The sequence below is a fragment of the Porites lutea genome, chromosome 2, assembly GCF_958299795.1.
Source record: "Porites lutea chromosome 2, jaPorLute2.1, whole genome shotgun sequence".
NCBI lineage: Eukaryota > Metazoa > Cnidaria > Anthozoa > Scleractinia > Poritidae > Porites > Porites lutea.
In genome coordinates this window covers 30351349-30369741 of record NC_133202.1, presented here as the reverse complement: position 1 = coordinate 30369741, position 18393 = coordinate 30351349, and the positions used below count along the sequence as shown (strand labels likewise).

The window sequence follows — 18393 nt, the reverse complement described above, 5'->3', positions numbered from 1 at the left end:
AAATATTGCTCGAATCTAGACTGACTAAACATTTTTCGTTACCCCCACCCCACATTGTAGTTTCTTTGATCTCATGTTGGATGGGCCCTACGAAAATAATGACGTTACCCTTTTCGACCACTCTCAGCCACTGAAATGCACAAAAAAATTAGGGGTAGCCACGCATTTTTTGGAAGGGGTAAAACTGAAAAAATGAAAAATAAGTTGCAGTCGTAGAAGTACATTCAACTCTCCCAGAAAGATACCGTAAAATTGCGAAAATAAGCCCCGGGGCTTATATTTTTCAGAGGCCCTTTTTGAGGGGCTTATATTCGGAGGAGCTTAATTTGCGTTTCAAAATCGATTGGGCTAGCCTTACGGTTGGAAGTAAATTTACCGTTTTTGCTTTGTGTTACTTTGTATTCTAGGGAAATTTCCAAGTACAACCCCCCCGGGGGGCTTATATTTGGAGGGGCGATTTAACGGAGGGTTTTTTTCCGTTACGAGTTTCGAAGGCTTATATTTGGAGGGTCTTATACATGGAGGGGCTTGTTTTCGGAATTTTACGGTAACATAGTTGGTTCTTGCTGTTCTTTGACCCTCTTTAAGGCGGACATGTGGGATCAATTTAGTTTTCTGGGTAACTGTCCACTTGAGGCAAAATGTTGGCTTATGGGAGGGGTAGGTGGGCAGTTTCAAAGAAACTTTATCGTGAGAAAATAACCTCTCGGATACCCAAGGAACCCCGTCTGTATCTTCGACTCAAATGATACGAGTATGGGTTACAGTTTTATCCCTGGGGCGGGGGGGTAGTCCTGGGAATTCCTGGTAGGGGCGTGCCGCATGGTTCTCCAAATCCTGACACTATTTCAGACCAAAATATGTCATTTTCCCCAGCCATTTTCAGACCTGGCCTCTACCAATTACTTAGATTAGAACACAAATGAAAACGATTTCTTTCTTTATTATTTATTTGAAGCTGAAACAATGAATAAGTTCATACATTACCGTAGGTTCCTCGAAACCCATACCCGATTCCAGACCAAAGTGGGCGAAGACTGTACCCGTTTTAAGATCAAAACGGCACAATAAGCATACCCTTTGGAACGGCACATACCTGTATGGCTTATATATGGGTGTACCCCCCCCCCCCTTGGGAAGTTTCAAAAATCAGTCATTGCCACATTTTCCCGTAATCCACTTTGTTTCTACAACTTCGTTTTCAATTCACTTCGGACGTACAATTATCCTAAGGGAATTCAGTGGGAGAATTGCTTTTGCAAATCATGTGTCTTTGGGGGAAAGGACAAAGAAAAATGTATTATGGGAAATGTGGAAGTGGGGTGGGAAATGGATTTACAACGAGTGAATGGTTATATTGATTGCCTGAGTTATGGTTTTAAGACAAGTAAAACACAAACGGCTCATTTACTAAGTATTAGTGAAGTTAATTTCATTTTATTTGCTTTAAAAACTTCACACTGTGGTATACAACTAAATAGATTATGTGGAGTTTTAAAAATAATAGCTACGAATGTTTTGTTTTATCTACTTATATGGACTCTGTAGAGCACAAATTCCCTAAAGGTAATCAAACGTACTGGCGAGTGTAATGTTTTAAAAATCGAAGGTACAATACCTTTGAAATGTGTCAACGGTACCTTTGCACAAATCTCAGCCAAACTCGACAATCTTGCTTTACCTTTGACATGAAACAAAGTTGTATTGCTTTGACGAAAGGCAGACTGCCTTTATCACATGAGACCACATGCATAGGAGATGTAAATTTAATGAATCTACTCGGTGTGTGATGACAAGTTGACCAAGCAACTATATTCGACAACGCCATTGGTTAACACTCGTAGCAAATCAGATCTGTGACACGCGTATACACACACTAAAATGTCATAAAAATCTCTAAAAACATATGCAAAGTTTTTCAATCCACAAAGCTTCTTAAATTTCAAGCCTATTCACAGGATCAGATTGCAGCAAATATATTAACATGATTTATAGCTAAACATTCCGAATTTGATATATATCATATATGTACATAAACGTTCAATTAATTTAATTCAATTCACGTAAGGTTGCTTGTCCGCATTTCTTAAATAATATAAACGCTGCAGCGCGTTAATTATAACCGACAATACATTTGCCAGTCTCACATATTACTCGACTAGATATGACACCCACATTCCGACCGAGACAGAAAATTACTCAGATATCATAAGCTAGCGAGAAAAGGGCAAATGGACGCAAAATTCATCTCGTTTTAAGTTACTAACAATGCCCTTAAAAACCGAGGTACTTCTAAACAGACCATTTACGCGACGACGCGATTTTACTAATACGACCAGAATCCTTCAGGGAGTGGCGTTCTTGTGGAAATGAATGCTTTTGTTATTTAAACCCCGCAGGAATTACCAAATTCAAAATTTGAAAGGGAAAACGGAAAGGATTCTGGTTGTAGTAGTAGACTGTCGCCATCGTGTAAATGGCCTGCAAAATAGTCAAGACTTTAAGCAACGATACAGTACAATAAGGCGAAGCCCTCCTCGTTTCAGGTTTTCCAGCTTTTGCCACCTAAGTTATTCAATTGGCTCACACAAAAATAATTTCGTTGGTCGTCTTAGCCAATCATGAGCAGGATTGATAACTTGGGAGATCTGTTATTAAGACGCCTTAATTTGTTGAGATGAACACAATCGAGACATATGGTTAGGTCAGATGACTACCATTACCAGAAAACAGTTCAGTTTTTGCCCTTGATAAAATATATTATTGCCAGTGAAGTATAAAAACTATAGTTCTAATTTGCAAAGGAAAACAACGAACTGAAATGGGATTCTGGCTGCTGCAGTCAATTAACGCTTTCTTGCTAATCTTGCAATTTATTTTTGGGAGCCTGAAACCATTATAGCGCTTGTTTGTCATCATCATCATCATCATCAAATTCAGCGCTCAAAAGGTTACGACACATCCTATTGCTGTATGACAATGTTCTAACAGACTACGTAGCTAAAAACTAATCTCGTACCCAGATCTCTCTCTTTGTTTTACCTTGGCCGTGGGAGATCTGGGTACGAGATTAGCTAAAAACAATATCTACACTCATAAACTGTAAAATAATTCAGAGTAATACTAAGTTTGAAAGACGGAGCGTAAGAAGGCTACACAAGGATTGGATTTTTTTCTATTTGACCGATTTGTTTTGTAAGGAAAACCTATACTAGCAACTCTGGCTGTAGACTGTTCACAGTCCCCTATTATGTCGTAAGGGTTTACGGTCGCAAACAATAGAAACGTCATCATTACCTACCGATTCCTCGCGGCCCCAGTTCGAGCAAATCGAGATTTTTTCTAGTATACTGACTGTATATTTGAACTGTAAGTACTGTCCTTAATATACGCGCGAGTTGCTAGGGTGCCTCCTCGGGATTTCGCCTCTGGGCGAAATCCCTGCGGGGGCAATAATACATGTGTAGGTCAGGTTCTGTCAATGTAAACTTTGACATTTGAGGATTACAAAACTGGCAGAAACGTTTCAAGACCACTAGTCATTTCTTTGAAATATGATAATAAAGTAACAGTTAAGAAATTTCCGTTCATAAAAGTTCAAAACAGTGCTAATCTAAGTTATATTCTTGATGGCGATTTCGTTGGTGGCGAAATGGTTTGGTGGCGAGGTGACCAGATACCCTTCGTAAGAACGTCAGGATCGAGCAGCTACTCTTCCGGGTAGCCATCTTGGCTTCAAATGTATCGAGTCTAGCTTGGAGATGAGTAATAATTCTATTTAGGGGTCGATCGATCTCGACGATCTTACGAAAAAATAGGGAACTGTGAACAGTCTACTCTAGATGATTTACTGTTTGGATTTCGTCCATGAACTCCTCAAATTTTCTAACTCAACACCAGACTCACTAGAGGATTCGATGTTTGGATTTCGTCCATGAACTCCAAAATATTGAAACTACAGTTTTAAACTTTGTGTGTCCGAATAAACATTCGAATTTCAAATACCAGAAAAGACGAACCGTTATCAGAGTAACTACTTTATAATATAGTATTAAACTGTACGGGTAAGGAATTTGAAGACCAAATACTTCTGTTTGAGGTGTAAATTGTCTAATTCAGACAGCCGTACCACTTTTTTAAAAGCAATTACGAAAATGTTTTGGAGATATTCTCCTCCCCAACACCCTTTTCTTTCTCTTGAAACGAGGAGTTCTGGTCGTAATAACAAAGTAAATGCATGCGCAAAACGCCGGATGTAAGAAGTTAGCTGACAACCGATATTGGTTGTGACCAGTGCCCCTCGTTTCGCTAACCACTCGAGCAAATGAAGAAGACGGGCGTTGGCCGGGACAAATAAAATACTTTTCAACACTCACGACGCCACCATTTCAGCTTCATTTTCGGGGAGAGCCACATCAAATACTTTCTGCAATTTGTAAGTTAACCTCCCTGAAATGGAAAGAAAATAAATAAGGTACTGCACATAAACTACAGCAGTAAACACGCGCCTGACCAACCACCTCAATAGCAGGGCAAGTTTGATATCGCATTTTACCAAGATTACTTATAACGTCAATAAACATGCAAATACGACGCAAGCGGGCTGCAAAAAATGCGGGAAAATGCCTGTCAGCAAGGCACCTGCCTTAAGCTCACTTCTAATTGGAGGAGAGAAGGTCGCGCTGTTTTCTAGCCACATTCTTTCGCATTCGTTTCAAATCTCGAACAGTTTGGTACCGATTCGTAGTGCCGTTCAGAGCCGTAGCTAGCGGGGGGGAGGGGGGGGGGCAGGGGGTCAGCTGCCCCCCCCCGGACCTGTTGAGCCAGACAAAACAAGTCTGTGGATGGATTTGTTTTCTTTGGACTCAGTTATTTTGATTGTAGTGACTTGCAATTGTTTGCCATTTTCATAGCCGAGAAATTGGTTGGTTCACGGTGTGCAAATAGTAAGCAAAAGGTTAGTTAGCCAAACATCATGCAGTATTGTGAAATGTTCAGCGTACTATTACTTGGATATACGGTGTGTTTCTCTTTGGCCCCTGTGTGAGTAAAAGTCTGCGAATGTAAAAAACTGAAAATCCGGGAAAATTTATGAAACCGCCAGGAAAATCTCTTGTATTCGAGCTTAAGCAAAGACGTTTTCGAGCAACGCACGTCAACCGGAAGCGGCCTTTTTTAATCCTTGGGCAGCGGTTTTGTCCAGATTTTCGGGCAAATTGTCTCTATAAGTGTCTCTATAAGTGTGAAGACACGTAGCAATACAAATTCGGTAGTGTCGAGGAATATCAAAAGGGACAAGACCCATCTTCCGGTTGACGTGCGTCGCTCAAAAACGCCTTTGCTTAAGCTCCCTTGTCTGACAGGTGTAGGTACAAAAAGGATCACACTCACTGCTGAGTCCTGGTCAGGAAAAAGTTGACCCCTTTGCCCGAGCCAACAGCATTCGCGCATGCTCTGATTGTCCAAAACAGCGCAGGCGCACGCTGCGATTGTCTCGCTTTGACCGAGTTGACCCACTCTGGCCGGGCGAACCAAAGTGTTTATACAAAGAGTTGGCCCGGCTAGGAGGGTGAGCCCACTATTACAACAGGGTGACCCGGCTTCAAGCCGAGCCAACCAAAGTTCGCCCCGTTTTGTAAGGAAATCTATGAAAAGTTAGTTCTCCCAGGGTAGCTCAACGTTTCCCCATATAAACCGGGCCGAAGTCAAAACCATTAGTCACAGCTTTCAATTACGCACGTAAAGATTTCTTTTAACGTTAGTAAAAAAACTAAATAAATAAAGACAGACAGAACAACTTACCAATTGCCGCAAAGAAGCTTCGAGGCACGATGTCAAAATAGACAAAAATAAGATAGACAGGTATTCCAGCCAAAATGAAGAGCAAGCAGAAGAATGATTCCAGGGGCGCTTCATAGAAAGGTGCTATTACCAGGTAAATTGAGGCCAGCAAGACAAGAATGGGTACTACTATTGGAACCTGATATAGAAAAATAGTCATTGATTTAACAAACGGCGTCGTATTCGATGGATTTCACTCAGCCGAAACTCAAGGTACATTTGATGGGTTCTCGGCTTCTGTGCCCGACATATTAAAGGCGAAGGTTCCAATGTCTCTCTGTTTCATTTCTTTCCTGCCTTGCTTTTCTAAGTGTTTCTTCCGACACGCGCAAACTGAAACAAGGTATTCAGTATTCAGTAGCTATTCAGTTATTATGGTTGGCTTTTCCTCCAGGTTTTGTTGCTTGCCACTTAATAGCTGAGACTCATTTCACTTCATTTCCAGTGACCAGTCTTCCTTTCTTCTATCACTCCCTTCCCTATCTCTAGCTAGGCCTTCCAAGGAGAACCTAACCTACTTTTAGCTGTCTCTTTACCGACCTTGCCCCTCAAACTAGCATTGCTGTCTACAATCTCTCATTGTCATTTACCCGGCTACTTGAAGTGAATGTTACATAAATAAAAAAAATAAGCTGAACAATATGCATTCTGGTCTTCGTGGTAGTCAATCGTTCTGTAATGTTCCTAATTACCTGTAGACGTTCTATCGATATAAATCTGTTATGTTCAATTATTTATTTTTCCCACTCAAACATTGTCCGTAGCAACATAAAAGCCTCTCCTATCAAATATGATTTCAGTACCTAATGCAGGGTTCTGGTTATGGCTGCAACGATACAGTTTCACAGGATACGACACAAATCGCGATACAAGGGCCACGCTACGATACACCACTGTATAGCTTACAAATGACAAATAAGTGCCCAGGCATTTGTTCATGATTGTGCCCCAAATTTTAAACCTCTAATCTTGAATAAAATTGATGAGAAGCAAGCAAAGCAGGGTCAGTGTGCTTTTTCGTTGTTTCAATTACAAGTCGCCTTCCAAGGGCTAAAATGCAAAGCTTAGGTAAGGAATCTCAAAGACAGTGATTTCACAAAATTATCAATGTACCAAATTTTATTGTATCGTAATATCGCGATATCTTGTTGAAATATCGATATTCATATCGTTAGAACAAATATCGCGGTTAAACCGATGCATCCGTGAATTGTTGCACCCCTTATTCTGGTAGAATTCTTCTGCTGCTATAGTTTTCACTCGACTTCCATCAAGAGCCATATGGCTCTTGCTTTCCATCCATCCCTGAATGCGTTCCATCCAAACGTTTGTTGTGCTGCACTCGACTTAACAGATTTTGATAATTTTCCTTGATCTGTAATAATTTTTTCCCAAGACCTTCAGTATGTCTTTTTCTCTATCTCCCAAGTTACCTCCGTTTGAGCCTCGCTTTCAAGCTTGCCTATCTATCACCCTTGCCCCATTCTCCTGCCCGAACACAATGGACCAACCATGAAGGACCTTCCTTCCTAAGCGTAATTAATTATTAAGGCAACATGACTCACTTTGTAGGGTCGTTTCATTTCAGGTTTCCGATAGCGAAGCCAGATGAGAGCAGACACCGTGACACCATAGAAAACCCAAGCAGCAAAACTGAAGTAGTTTATTAGCGTCTCAAAAGAGCTGGAGTCGGGCAGTAACATGATCCAGGCAATTATACTCTGGGGTTAAAAAAGAAAACAGGGAAAATAAACAAAAACTGTCAGAAGAAACGTGAATGGCTAGCCTTCAACGCAGACGTTCTTTAGGGGTTCGTCAGACGATCAGGAACGCGTGAGGAAGCCCTAGGAACGTCTGCGTGGGAGGCTAGTGAACAGTCAGTGTGAAAAGATCGGTGAAATTGTAGCCGAATATGTTAAGTTATTACTCCCTTCTCCACAGAGGCTCCCGATGGGTATCCCAATAGTAAAAAAATGCAATAATCGAAAAAAAGAAAGCGCGCAGGGGGCGATGGGAAGAGAGAAATCGCGGGAGCCGAGGCCTCGCTTCCTCTCTTTCCCCTTCCCATCGTCCCCCGCGTGCTTTCTTTTTTCCTTCTCTCCAGTCTCCCTACGACACAAAGGGGCCTCTGCGGAGGAAAGAAAAGTTATAATACATGAGTATATTTAACGAACGCGGGTTCTCAATTCTATAATCTTCCTAAGCTAGATTAAGGATTTACAAGAACAAAAATGAAAATGCAAAAAGGATCATATTTCACTGAGAAAATAAGGTCAGGAAGGCTGGATATTTTCCAAGTTCTTCTCTTGCAAAAAGAACAACACAGAGAGAGAAAGAGAGAGGAAGGAACGAGCAATATCTAGCCTTTTTTCACGGAAATAGGCGTTGTTAATACAGAATTTACTGTATAGCAAAAAAAAAAGATGATTTCCTACATTCTGGCAGGAACAAAGAGCGGTAAAGATTCCCGGCGAGCTGATAACCGGTAGGCCCAACTTATCGGCTGGGTGAATTCGCTTGATCAAGCCTACTCGCCGCGAAGCCAGCGTATAGTAACGTCAGTTAACAAATGTCTGTTGTCAATTCGGTTCTTTTGACCTACCGTGAACAGCATGGCGGGAAGGGGAGTGTGTCTCTTTGTGTGAATCATGGCAAGGAACTTGGGTAAATGTCCTTCTCGGGCTGCGGCGAATACTAATCTACAGTAACATAGAAAGAGAGAATGTATGAATCTCGTTGTTGGGCTTATTTTTATGACAACTACAGGGTCCATTTGTTCAAAGTTAAGTTACCTCTAATAGGAAAGAATCAGCCTCAAATGCTCCTTTTAATAACCTAGGATCTTCATCATGATTTACTAACATTCATGAATAAATCTATCCGGAGGGATAATCAAGAAGTTAACCCTTCAAGTTCCAAGAGTGATCAACATCAATTTTCTCCTGATCATATCGACACATAATCAAGAGTAAAGGTTATGAGAATTCATAAAATGATCACCTAGAGGAAAATACTTTGATCTGCTATCAAATTCCCCAAACTAATTGTTGATGGAAATGTATAGAGATCTGTTTGAAGAATTGTATGAGGATATCGGGCCTTTAAGGGTTAATTAAGGTGTATGCCTGGCTATAACACGATGCAGTTAGGCCCTACGTAGTAACTATATGATCATGTTCACAGAAGCTGCCAGGCCTAAAGCAAACAGCAACAGTAAGTAAGACTTCAACCAATATAATAAGCCGAATTTCAGTATGCTGAAATACCAACCTTCCACCACTAAAAGCTGATCCGTTAGCTGCTCCAAATGTTGATGATGCAACAAATATTGGAATAACCCAGGCCATGACGCCGTACAAACGATCTGCTAAGGTCTAAAATGCAATATTTGAAAACCGGGATTAAAATTCTCCTGTTTACCTTCCCTTGAGTTCTGTAACTGAAGTTTAGCGGAACATCGACACACTGGGCTAAACTTGAGCGCAAACGCCCTCAAATTTGGTCAAATTACTCTTTTAAAACAACCCAAAAATTCCGAGCAACAAATCTCTCTTAGTAATTTTTAAGTTAAAATAGAAAGTACCTTGCTTGTAGCAACAACAAAACAACAAAATTTAAAATAATCATGGTTGTTACCATCGTTTTTTCAAGAACGTTAAAAACCGGTATAAATGGCGGGAAAAAATGGCAGGAAAATGTCGCGTGGTCATCTCCACCGTTTTAACGCAGAATGGAGCCAACTACGACGGCGACGGCAGCGAGCCTTTTGCACTCGCGTTTTACTTCTTTAGTTTACTGGTAATGCATCAAACTTGCAAGCAAGCTCTTGATTGAGTGGAGGGTGGTTTTGAGATAAGAGTCTGCTTGCAGCCTAAGCCGTCTACCTACTTTCCTTCATTTTGGCACACATCTCGTTTGACCTCAGTGAAATTAGACTGAGCTCGACTTCCCATCCGTGCTGTCTCAGGGCCAGTAGGGACCTCACGAAACTACGACGGCGACGGCGACGGCAATGCCGGGAAACGCCTAAACATAATAGGCGCTTTTTTTGTAAATTTCTGTGCCGTCTACACAGCTACGACCTCAAATGACCAAATTTTCAGTTTACTTAAAAACGGGAACGGTAAGGCGAAAATCTCTGTCTGAATTCGGACCCGCTTATTGGAATAACCACAAAAGGTTTGAAAGGATGTGAAGACAGTTTCTCTGCAACGCTTTCTTCGGCAATGCCGTGGTCGGATCGTAAGGTCACTAGTCTATTTCTTGGGTGGCGGCTAGAGCTTGAGACAGACTAAACCTAAGAGGCGACAATTGCTACTTACCACGGCCACAGCACTTGACTCCATGACTTCCGCGGGCGTTAGTACTGCCAAATAAGCGATATTTACCAGCACGTAGCAGACCGTTACTAGGGGAATGCCAATTAAAATGGACAGCGGCAAGTCTCTGTAAGAAAACAATATGAGAAGATCATATGAGGGTTTTGCATCCCTATCACACTTTCACTCAAACGGACGCGCAAGCCGCGAGCCGCCGGAAGCTCTAAACGTTTCCTAGCGAATAAGAGTCACACGTCCACAAAACTCGCCTTTTCGACTGGGTTGCCGACGTTACTTCAAAGGCTAAATCGCTCTACAACGTAAAAATAGAAAATGGCTGCCTGCCAGAAACATCGCCTAACTGTGTATGGTCAATTAACTATGCATCTCGGTTGATCTGAGTTAATTATTTATATCTTTTAGGCTCATTTATTAAGATTATTTGATCTAGTAATTTGTCCTTATTCTATTACATTTTACACTGTATATTTCTATTATTTTGTACTGACTTCTAGGTGAATCATTGTAAAGCACTTCTGATCATTTTTTATGGAAGAAGCTGGTGCTATATAAGTAACTGAATCATCATCATCATCATCATCATCATCATCATCATCATCATCATCATCATCATCATCATCATCATCGTCAGTGTCTTACCGGTAAGGATTCTTCAGTTCTTCCGTGACGTAGTTCAAATTATTCCTGTACGTTAAAAAAGAAGTAAATTTATAAATAATGGTGAAGAAACAAACCAATTCAGCAAAACATACCGTACATCCTCAAATTTAGGATAAGAAGGGGGCGCTTATTTGAGTAGAGGCGCTTATTTGATGAATCAATTTTTCGTGCAAACAACATGACCTAGGTATTAAAATACAAAGTTGTTCAGTAGTTTACAACGGAGACCGGCGCCAAGAGCATCCTAGCAGTGGTAGCAGAAAAAGATTAAAGAACTGACTTACCAGCCATCATAGGCCCACAAACCATTGTAAAACGCAAATCCCACAAGACCAATTCTGCTTGTTGTACCGCTAAAGGAATTCTGAAAACTTTCTGTGTATCCTGTGTAAAGTAACACCAAGAGAAATCTTCAAATAAAGATGATAAACAACTTTTAAGCGGATGTTGTTTCAAAGCAGTTTTTAGCGGCGATGGATTTTTTAGTAGAATCTCTAGACTTCAAGTAGACTGTCATTTACTTTGGGGATAAAAAAGAGAGCGATTTTTTTTTTAACACGCTTGTTGTAATGAATATCGCCACCCGCGAAAATGGTAGAGAGAGCAAAATACGCGAACGTGTGGAAATACGAAATTTGCCTCTTCCCTTCGCGTTTCACCTTACTCGCAGGTGGCGATTTTTAAGCAAGCTCTCGTATTTTGCTCGCTCTATTATCCCTGAGGAAAATTCCATTCCTACCTGAACGAGCGTGCGAGGGTAAAGGGGAGAGAAGGTCTCTACTCTTTTTCTCCGCTCTCATGTATGCGCGTCCTCAAAATTCCTCCCTTCGCCCTAAAAACCGGCGCCAGAGGTTTCTGAAATTCCCCGACTTTTCCCTGACAAATGTAAAATTTCCCTGACCAACTGAATTAACAATTTCACAAATTATGCTCCCCTCACAGCCATCCCTTCCACCCATTTATTTATACTTCCAGCAAGTCAAGTGCGGTGTACATGAATTTATATTTCCTTAACATAACGTGCAAAAAGGATTGATTTTCCTGAAACCCAACATCAGCTTGTTGTTCAGTTTCATGAACAACATCCTACCAAACACGATTCACGTCCGTAAAATGTACAAATGTACTCTTAAAATGTCACTTTTCCCTGACTTCTTTCAAAGACTTAAATTTTCCCTGACTCGAAGTGAAATTTCCTGACTATTCCCTGACCTTGACGAAATTTTTTCCCAGACCATTTCCTGACCTGTGGCAACCATGAGTAATGTAGTTTTCCCGCGCTTAACGTCCGCAAAAACGCTGCACGTTAAAACGCTTCATGCGACGTAAACAGTTCGCCTCGGCGGTTACGTTTTTTTTAACCTTCGAACAAGAAATCGCCGATAAATCATCAAATTCGAGAAGGTTGAAACACATGGCACCAAATCTCAGTGAAACTGCCGCTAGTTGCAAGCACGAATTAAAATCGAAACTTACAGTCTTATTAAAAATAAAACCACAGAAAATCGGCTGTATTTAAGAGCCCTCGTAAGAGCAACTGGTATCAGTATGATTCAGTGGGAAGAGGAGGTGATAAGATGGCAGTGTTGAGGACCCTTTGGAAATAAGGACCCAATTTATAGCTCAACAACGTGGATAAATCTCTAGCACCGAAAAAGATGGCAAATTCTCTCGTTGTGAGCAGTTAAAAAAACTTAATAAATATAAGCATAAAAGCGGTGACATCCTCACCTTGTCCAAGGCGAACAATACCAGTGATAATCAACATGACTATTGCCGCCATCTTGCAAACAGTGAATACGATTTGCATCCGCGAGGCCCACTTCACACTCGCACAATTCACAAACAGAATCACCGCTGCAATGAAAAGAAGTACAAATTTAAGTCGACTCAAACAAAGGCTGGTATTCTATAATCTCTATTGTTTTCATTACAGTAAGACTGAAAAGGGAACAAAGCGACAGAAAAAAAACTGTGTGAGTACTTATATTTTCCTCAGCAAGTGGTTTTTTTTGGGCAATACCTAGCCCTCGTGGTAGACGTTCGAAAGGGAAGGGGAAGGGAATAAGGGCGCGAGATCGCGCCAGAGGGAGGAGGGAGGAAGGGAAGCTTTCCTTTCTCCCTCGCACGCCCGCGCCCCCCGCACGCCCAAATTCCCCCTTCCCCTTTTAACGCCAGCCACTTAGGCTACGAAATGCCAAAAAACTGCATCCTGTCAAACACTGGCAATCAACACTGGTTAGTCGCAGAGGATGACCGGGACTTAAAAGTGTCGAAAGTTTGGAGCTTATCTCTAACCTACTAAAACTTTTGAACCGGATTTTAAATGTCTAGAATAGGCATTCACGTAAACAATTAACCCAGAAATTAACTCTAAAAGCTCTCCATGGAATTTCCTTGGGGATTATTCCTCTTTGATAACGGCACTTTTCTTTCCTGTGGGGGGAAATTGTCGATGGGAAAGAAAAATACCCAACTTAATGTCGTCCGGTAACGAAAGTCCATGCCTTCTTGGGCTTAACATAAACTTTTCAAGATGTTTTCTTCTTGTAAATTCTGAGGATACAAACTGACGTAAGATAAAATTCTCTCTAAACAGTGATAACACGTCGCAGGAATTGCGGTCGTTTCGCCCTGCGCCGTTTTGCCGGGACTTAAGTCAATTCGCCCGATGACATTCTACAACTCGGTGAGATGTTCTTTTAGTTAAGCTTGGATTCCACATGTGCAGTCCATATCTTCATGCTTATCCCTTTTTCCAGGCTTAAAAGAACGACAGACATCGAACAAATCGACTTAAGTACGGGCGAAACGACCTAATACCGCGTGGCAGACGTAATCTTGGTGCCGCCTGTGGTGCACGCTATGGCAGTCTAAAATGTCAGCCGTCTCCACCCCCCTGGAAATAGAACAGGCAGGCTCTCACCAATGCACAGGGAAGCCAATATCTTCACCAAAACGTCTAAGTCTGGTCGCTCCGAATCTTGACTGACACACGAGGGAAAAAAGGGCTCGGCGACATAACTTCCAAAAGCGAGAGCGATGATGGCCGTTTGCGCCGGCCTGAGAAGGACAACCGAAGTCCAACTGTACAGAAATGCGGGCAGCGCACCTAAACCTTCCAGGAGGTACACAAACTCGCCTCCAGATTTCGGAATCATGGTTCCCAACTCGCAATAACACAATGCACCGAGCATTGCGATAATACCGCATCCTGCCCACACTGATAAAGTCAAACCTACAGAGCCCGCCTGACTGAACACTCCACTGGCTGAAGCGAATATTCCGCTGCCAATCATTGTACCTACGATAAGAGAAATGCTTCCGCTAAGGCCGACTTGCTTCTCCAGCTGAAGAGCTTGAGTGGTGGCGGGATTTATTTTGCTCTCGTCGCGACTACAGTCGGCTTGACTTGCCAGTAAATCAGCCTGGCTTGTTGCGTCATGGTAGCTATGGTTTCTCATCTCATGTTCTTCCATTATGCCCAACTGCAAAGCCCAACTGGTAACTTTTGCAGGCGAGAAGGAGTCAAAGAACGCTGCTTTTTGCTATAAACATCGACTAGCTGTAACTGGTTAGGTGTCGCTTGGTTAATATTTTGCATTGTCGGGCTATCAACTGATTCCCTGCTGTTAAAGGAGAATACATTTTGGTATAACACAGACCCTCTGGGCTAGCCTCCCCCGCAGCACACACGTTCTTTCGGCTTGTCACGCAATCATCTCCGTGAGGCAGGAACGCGTGACGAACCCCCAAAAAACGTCTGCGTGGAAGGATGGTCGAGGGCGCCCGAGTATAGAAAAAAACCGAGGGAGATTTACTGACCGCAAACACAATGGAGTGTCGCCCTGGTTCTCACGCTCCGCGCGCGCTTTCGAATCGTCGATAAAAAGAAAAACGTCTGTGATCCAACACTGATTTGGATACTGTCAGGAGCTCCTGATACTGTTCACAACCAGAATTGTTTACTTCAAAAATCACTGAAGAAATGGTACTTCCAGCAATTAAATCACCGCCACATAATCAGAAAGTGGTTATGTTTTTTTCCTGTATGCGCACCTTTAGATTAGATAGCTTGCATAACACGCGCTCTATGAGCCAAGCGAGGCAAATAGGCATTTCGCGCGAACCATCCACGAGGCGAGGGGGAGGAGAAAAATCGCCTCGCAATTCGCGCGAAACGTAGCCTCCCCGCAGACGTCCTATAGGGTTCGTTTGTCACGCATTCATTTCTCCCCGTGGGGGAGAAATGAATGCGTGACAAACGAACCCCAAAGGACGTCTGCGGGGAGGCTACGCGAAACGCCGTGTTTGCCTCGCTTGGCTCATAAAGCGCCAGTTATGCAGGCTACAGATTAGATTGACACCAGAAAACCTGCTTTCCTTTTTATAAGAACCAATCGTAACCACGAGAAAAAACTGATGATAGCTTTAAATGCGGCTCCAAAACTGTAAATTTTAAGAGCAAAACCCGCAACACTGATTTTGAAAATGGTAAAGACCCCAATATCCCTCACTTAAAGGCACGATGAATCAGCAACAAAGGATATTATATTTCACTTGATGGTTGTGACCATACAAAGCACGGCTTTTGACAAAAAATTATAATAACTGGAGGTTACAAATTGTTAAGTACGACATTATGAGCAGATGAGGGGCAGTAAAATATCTTACAAACAAAATACATATTTTGATAATCACAAACAAATTTATTAATTGAGTTTAACTGGAAAAAACAAAACAAAACAAAACAAATTTGCCATTGCAAAATGATACATAATACACCTTGTTTTCGCCACAAAATTTTGCATACCCTTTGTTTTTTTGTTTGTTTTTTTTTTTCGTTTATCTTGGGTGCAGATGTCCCAAGAGAAATTGGAAGACAATGGTTTTGCGAAATTTTGGGGAAGTGTACTGTGGGAGATGAGCAAATGGCAAATTTCTATTAGTCTATGAGTAGTATGTAAACTTCTTAGTTCAAAACATTGTGAGGTGACAAATTGCAAGTATTTCTAAGAGAAAATGTACTGGGGGGAGTTATTGATCCAACCTTGAAAGATTTAGAGGGTTGTGGGTTGCGATAATTAAGGCTAGGTCAGCCTGGTATGGTATTTTTGGTTGGCCCTAAAGGGCTTGTCAATAAATTCGTTGGCGACCTTGTGTCATTGTTCTTCACTAACTCAGCCTTTCAGTGGTGCCTCTGCATGTTAACATCAAATTATTCTCATCGATAACACGTGACAAATTCAAAGAGTTGTCAAATAATTCATCAACCTGTCAAATATCTCAAGTTTCAGGATTTTTTGTACTTATTGCCTGCCGTGCGGATATGTACATTTATCAGTCGAGGCAGGCCAATCGATATCTCGCTGACTATAACTGAGACTTCTTACAAACAGACCGGCATTGGACAGGTGCTTGAAGAAAAAAAAGGCGATCTTACATTTCGATATCTGGACATTAAATCCCACACTGATTGAAAAAAAACTAAATTTGAATAGTATTAACGAATACCCTTACCTTAGTTACAAATAAAAAATACAACCCACCGCGCGCTTTAAGTTACCAAAACTAGCCAAAGTACATGGCGATCGAGGGAGAAAAGTATAGGACAAATTTGCAGTCGCATTAGTTTCACTTTCTTGAATGTTTTGGTTGACAAAACACGAATCGACGATTTTTACGAGCTGGAAAACGTTCTCGAAGAAAATATCGCAACATTCGACGCCTGGTGCGTGATGCAGTCAATGTGAGAATAGAAATTGAATCAATTTGCGCATTTATAACGACTAAAAAATTGCAAACGGAGTTTTTATTAAACATGCCGTTTTATGATAAATAAAGCTAAAATATTGAGCATTAGTACATGCTAAAATCGCTCAAAAGGGAGTAAAATTAGAAACCAATAACAGAGTTTTAAAGATGTTTCGAGGTTATAGCAAACACGACGAAACTGCCTGTCGTGCGCCTTAACACACCAACGAGATGTCGATGACATTCCCCCTCAGCTTGTCGTCAGAATGATTACACAACGTTCGTTTGCATTTTGTTTGTTTACACTGTTTTTTAACCAGGTAAAATAAGACAAAACGAAACAAGAGCCTCTGAGAAATTTGTTTTCGGTCCCCTCGTTTATTTTTGCAAATGTCAAAATTGCGCAATATCTTAATTTTTATGTTTTGTACTCACCTATCGCGATGGCTGCTAGGAGTTTCACGGCGGGCTGCAGGTTCTCGCGGTCACCACAGCCGGGAAAGATCGGCTCGATCACGTAGGCGCCAAACGCCAGACAGATAATAGCAACTTGTGAGGGCTTAAGCACAATGACAGAAGTCCATGAGTACAGAAAAGCCGGCAAAGCACCGAACCCTTCGAGCAAGTACACATATTCTGCACCTGACAAAGGTATCATTGTGCCCAACTCCGCGTAACTCAGTGCTCCAAATATCGCTAAAACACCGCACAGCGACCAAACAATTAGTGTCAGTCCAACAGACCCGCTGTTCTCCATCACATAGCGAGGAGATGCGAATATTCCCGAGCCAATCATAGTGCCAACGATCAGACATATTCCGCTTACAAGACCGAGCTTTCGTTCCAAACCGACAAACCCCCTTTCCTCCTGTCCTGTCCTCGAAGCATCACTATCATCCGCTAACAGGTTGTCTTCAGTCTTGTCCTTAGCTTCCCTCGACAAGTATTCATCGCTTCCCCAATGGTTGTTTAGCTTTTCGTTGCCGTTCTCCATCTTGCCAAGTTCACTGGCAAGTACAACTACAAAATTTTGCGCGGGATGCTAGCCTGCACGTGTGTACGTCCAGCTTATATTATGGAAATCAGGGGTCTCGAGGGTCACTCAAGAATCGGCAAAAATAATCGCACAAGTCGCAGACAGCCAATAGAAATTAGGACAAGCGAGAACAAGATTATTTCTTTTTATTATGACAGACAAAGCCACTTAATATATTTAAATTACGGCTCGTTGATCCATGTCCTATTCATTAACTAGAATTTGTTTTTGCTTGGCGGGAATTAGCTTAGGCGGGAAGATGCCTGAACAAAGGATGGGTCGCAATTCTTGAAAATAAATCACACGATATGTTGATTGAGCTCTTTTCATCAGCTCATTCATGTTTATCTTTTGCATAGCAGAGTACTGTACATAAAGTTTTCAAATTACCCGCAAAATACATTCATCAGGGATGTCAATTTCATTCCCTAGTATCTCACGAAGACACGAATACTTTTCAGCTGTCACGCAAATGCTGTCATTTTGCTGTAAAATTTCACATGCGATTGTTTCGACTTCTTTGACACCAGTAAGTTCGACAGTTGATAGGAGAAAGGAGTATTTTGATTTGAGTAGTTCGATGCCATTACGGTCGTCTTTGAATGTTATCGCATTTTTGGAAGGAGGCCTGAAACCAAAACAAGATCTTTGCCAAATTTTTTCATATGAGTGAAAACAATGGATTTTAAAAACGCAGAGACAAGTTATGGCAAATGATACTTCGCTTCCTTTTATACTTATAGTGGAAAACGAAAATCTGTT

At 41.6% G+C, this 18393-nt stretch overlaps 1 protein-coding gene across 1 annotated transcript; it reads right to left on the bottom strand.

The window, feature by feature from the left end:
* Positions 1 to 3457: 3457 nt before the first annotated feature.
* On the bottom strand, positions 3458 to 17653 carry LOC140928277 (b(0,+)-type amino acid transporter 1-like). The gene is made up of 10 exons (XM_073378015.1): positions 17031 to 17653; positions 12573 to 12698; positions 11126 to 11225; positions 10821 to 10865; positions 10164 to 10287; positions 9112 to 9215; positions 8444 to 8540; positions 7407 to 7562; positions 5803 to 5980; positions 3458 to 4449 (listed from the first exon to the last, which is right to left on the bottom strand). The coding sequence occupies exons 1-10, from the start codon at positions 17587 to 17589 to the stop codon at positions 4373 to 4375; spliced, it is 1566 nt and encodes a 521-aa protein (XP_073234116.1). The 5' UTR covers positions 17590 to 17653; the 3' UTR covers positions 3458 to 4372.
* Between the last annotated feature and the right edge of the window lie 740 nt (positions 17654 to 18393).

Excerpts from the sequence above, each read along its gene's own strand:
- LOC140928277 (XM_073378015.1), bottom strand. The coding sequence starts at position 17,589 with ATGGAGAACGGCAACGAAAAGCTAAACAACCATTGGGGAAGCGATGAA. Across the intron at positions 10,866-11,125 it reads TTGTGGGCCTATGATGGCTG|GAATAATTTGAACTACGTCA; the intron begins GTAAGTCAGTTC and ends TTTAACGTACAG. Across the intron at positions 10,288-10,820 it reads GAACTGAAGAATCCTTACCG|AGACTTGCCGCTGTCCATTT; the intron begins GTAAGACACTGA and ends GTTTTCTTACAG.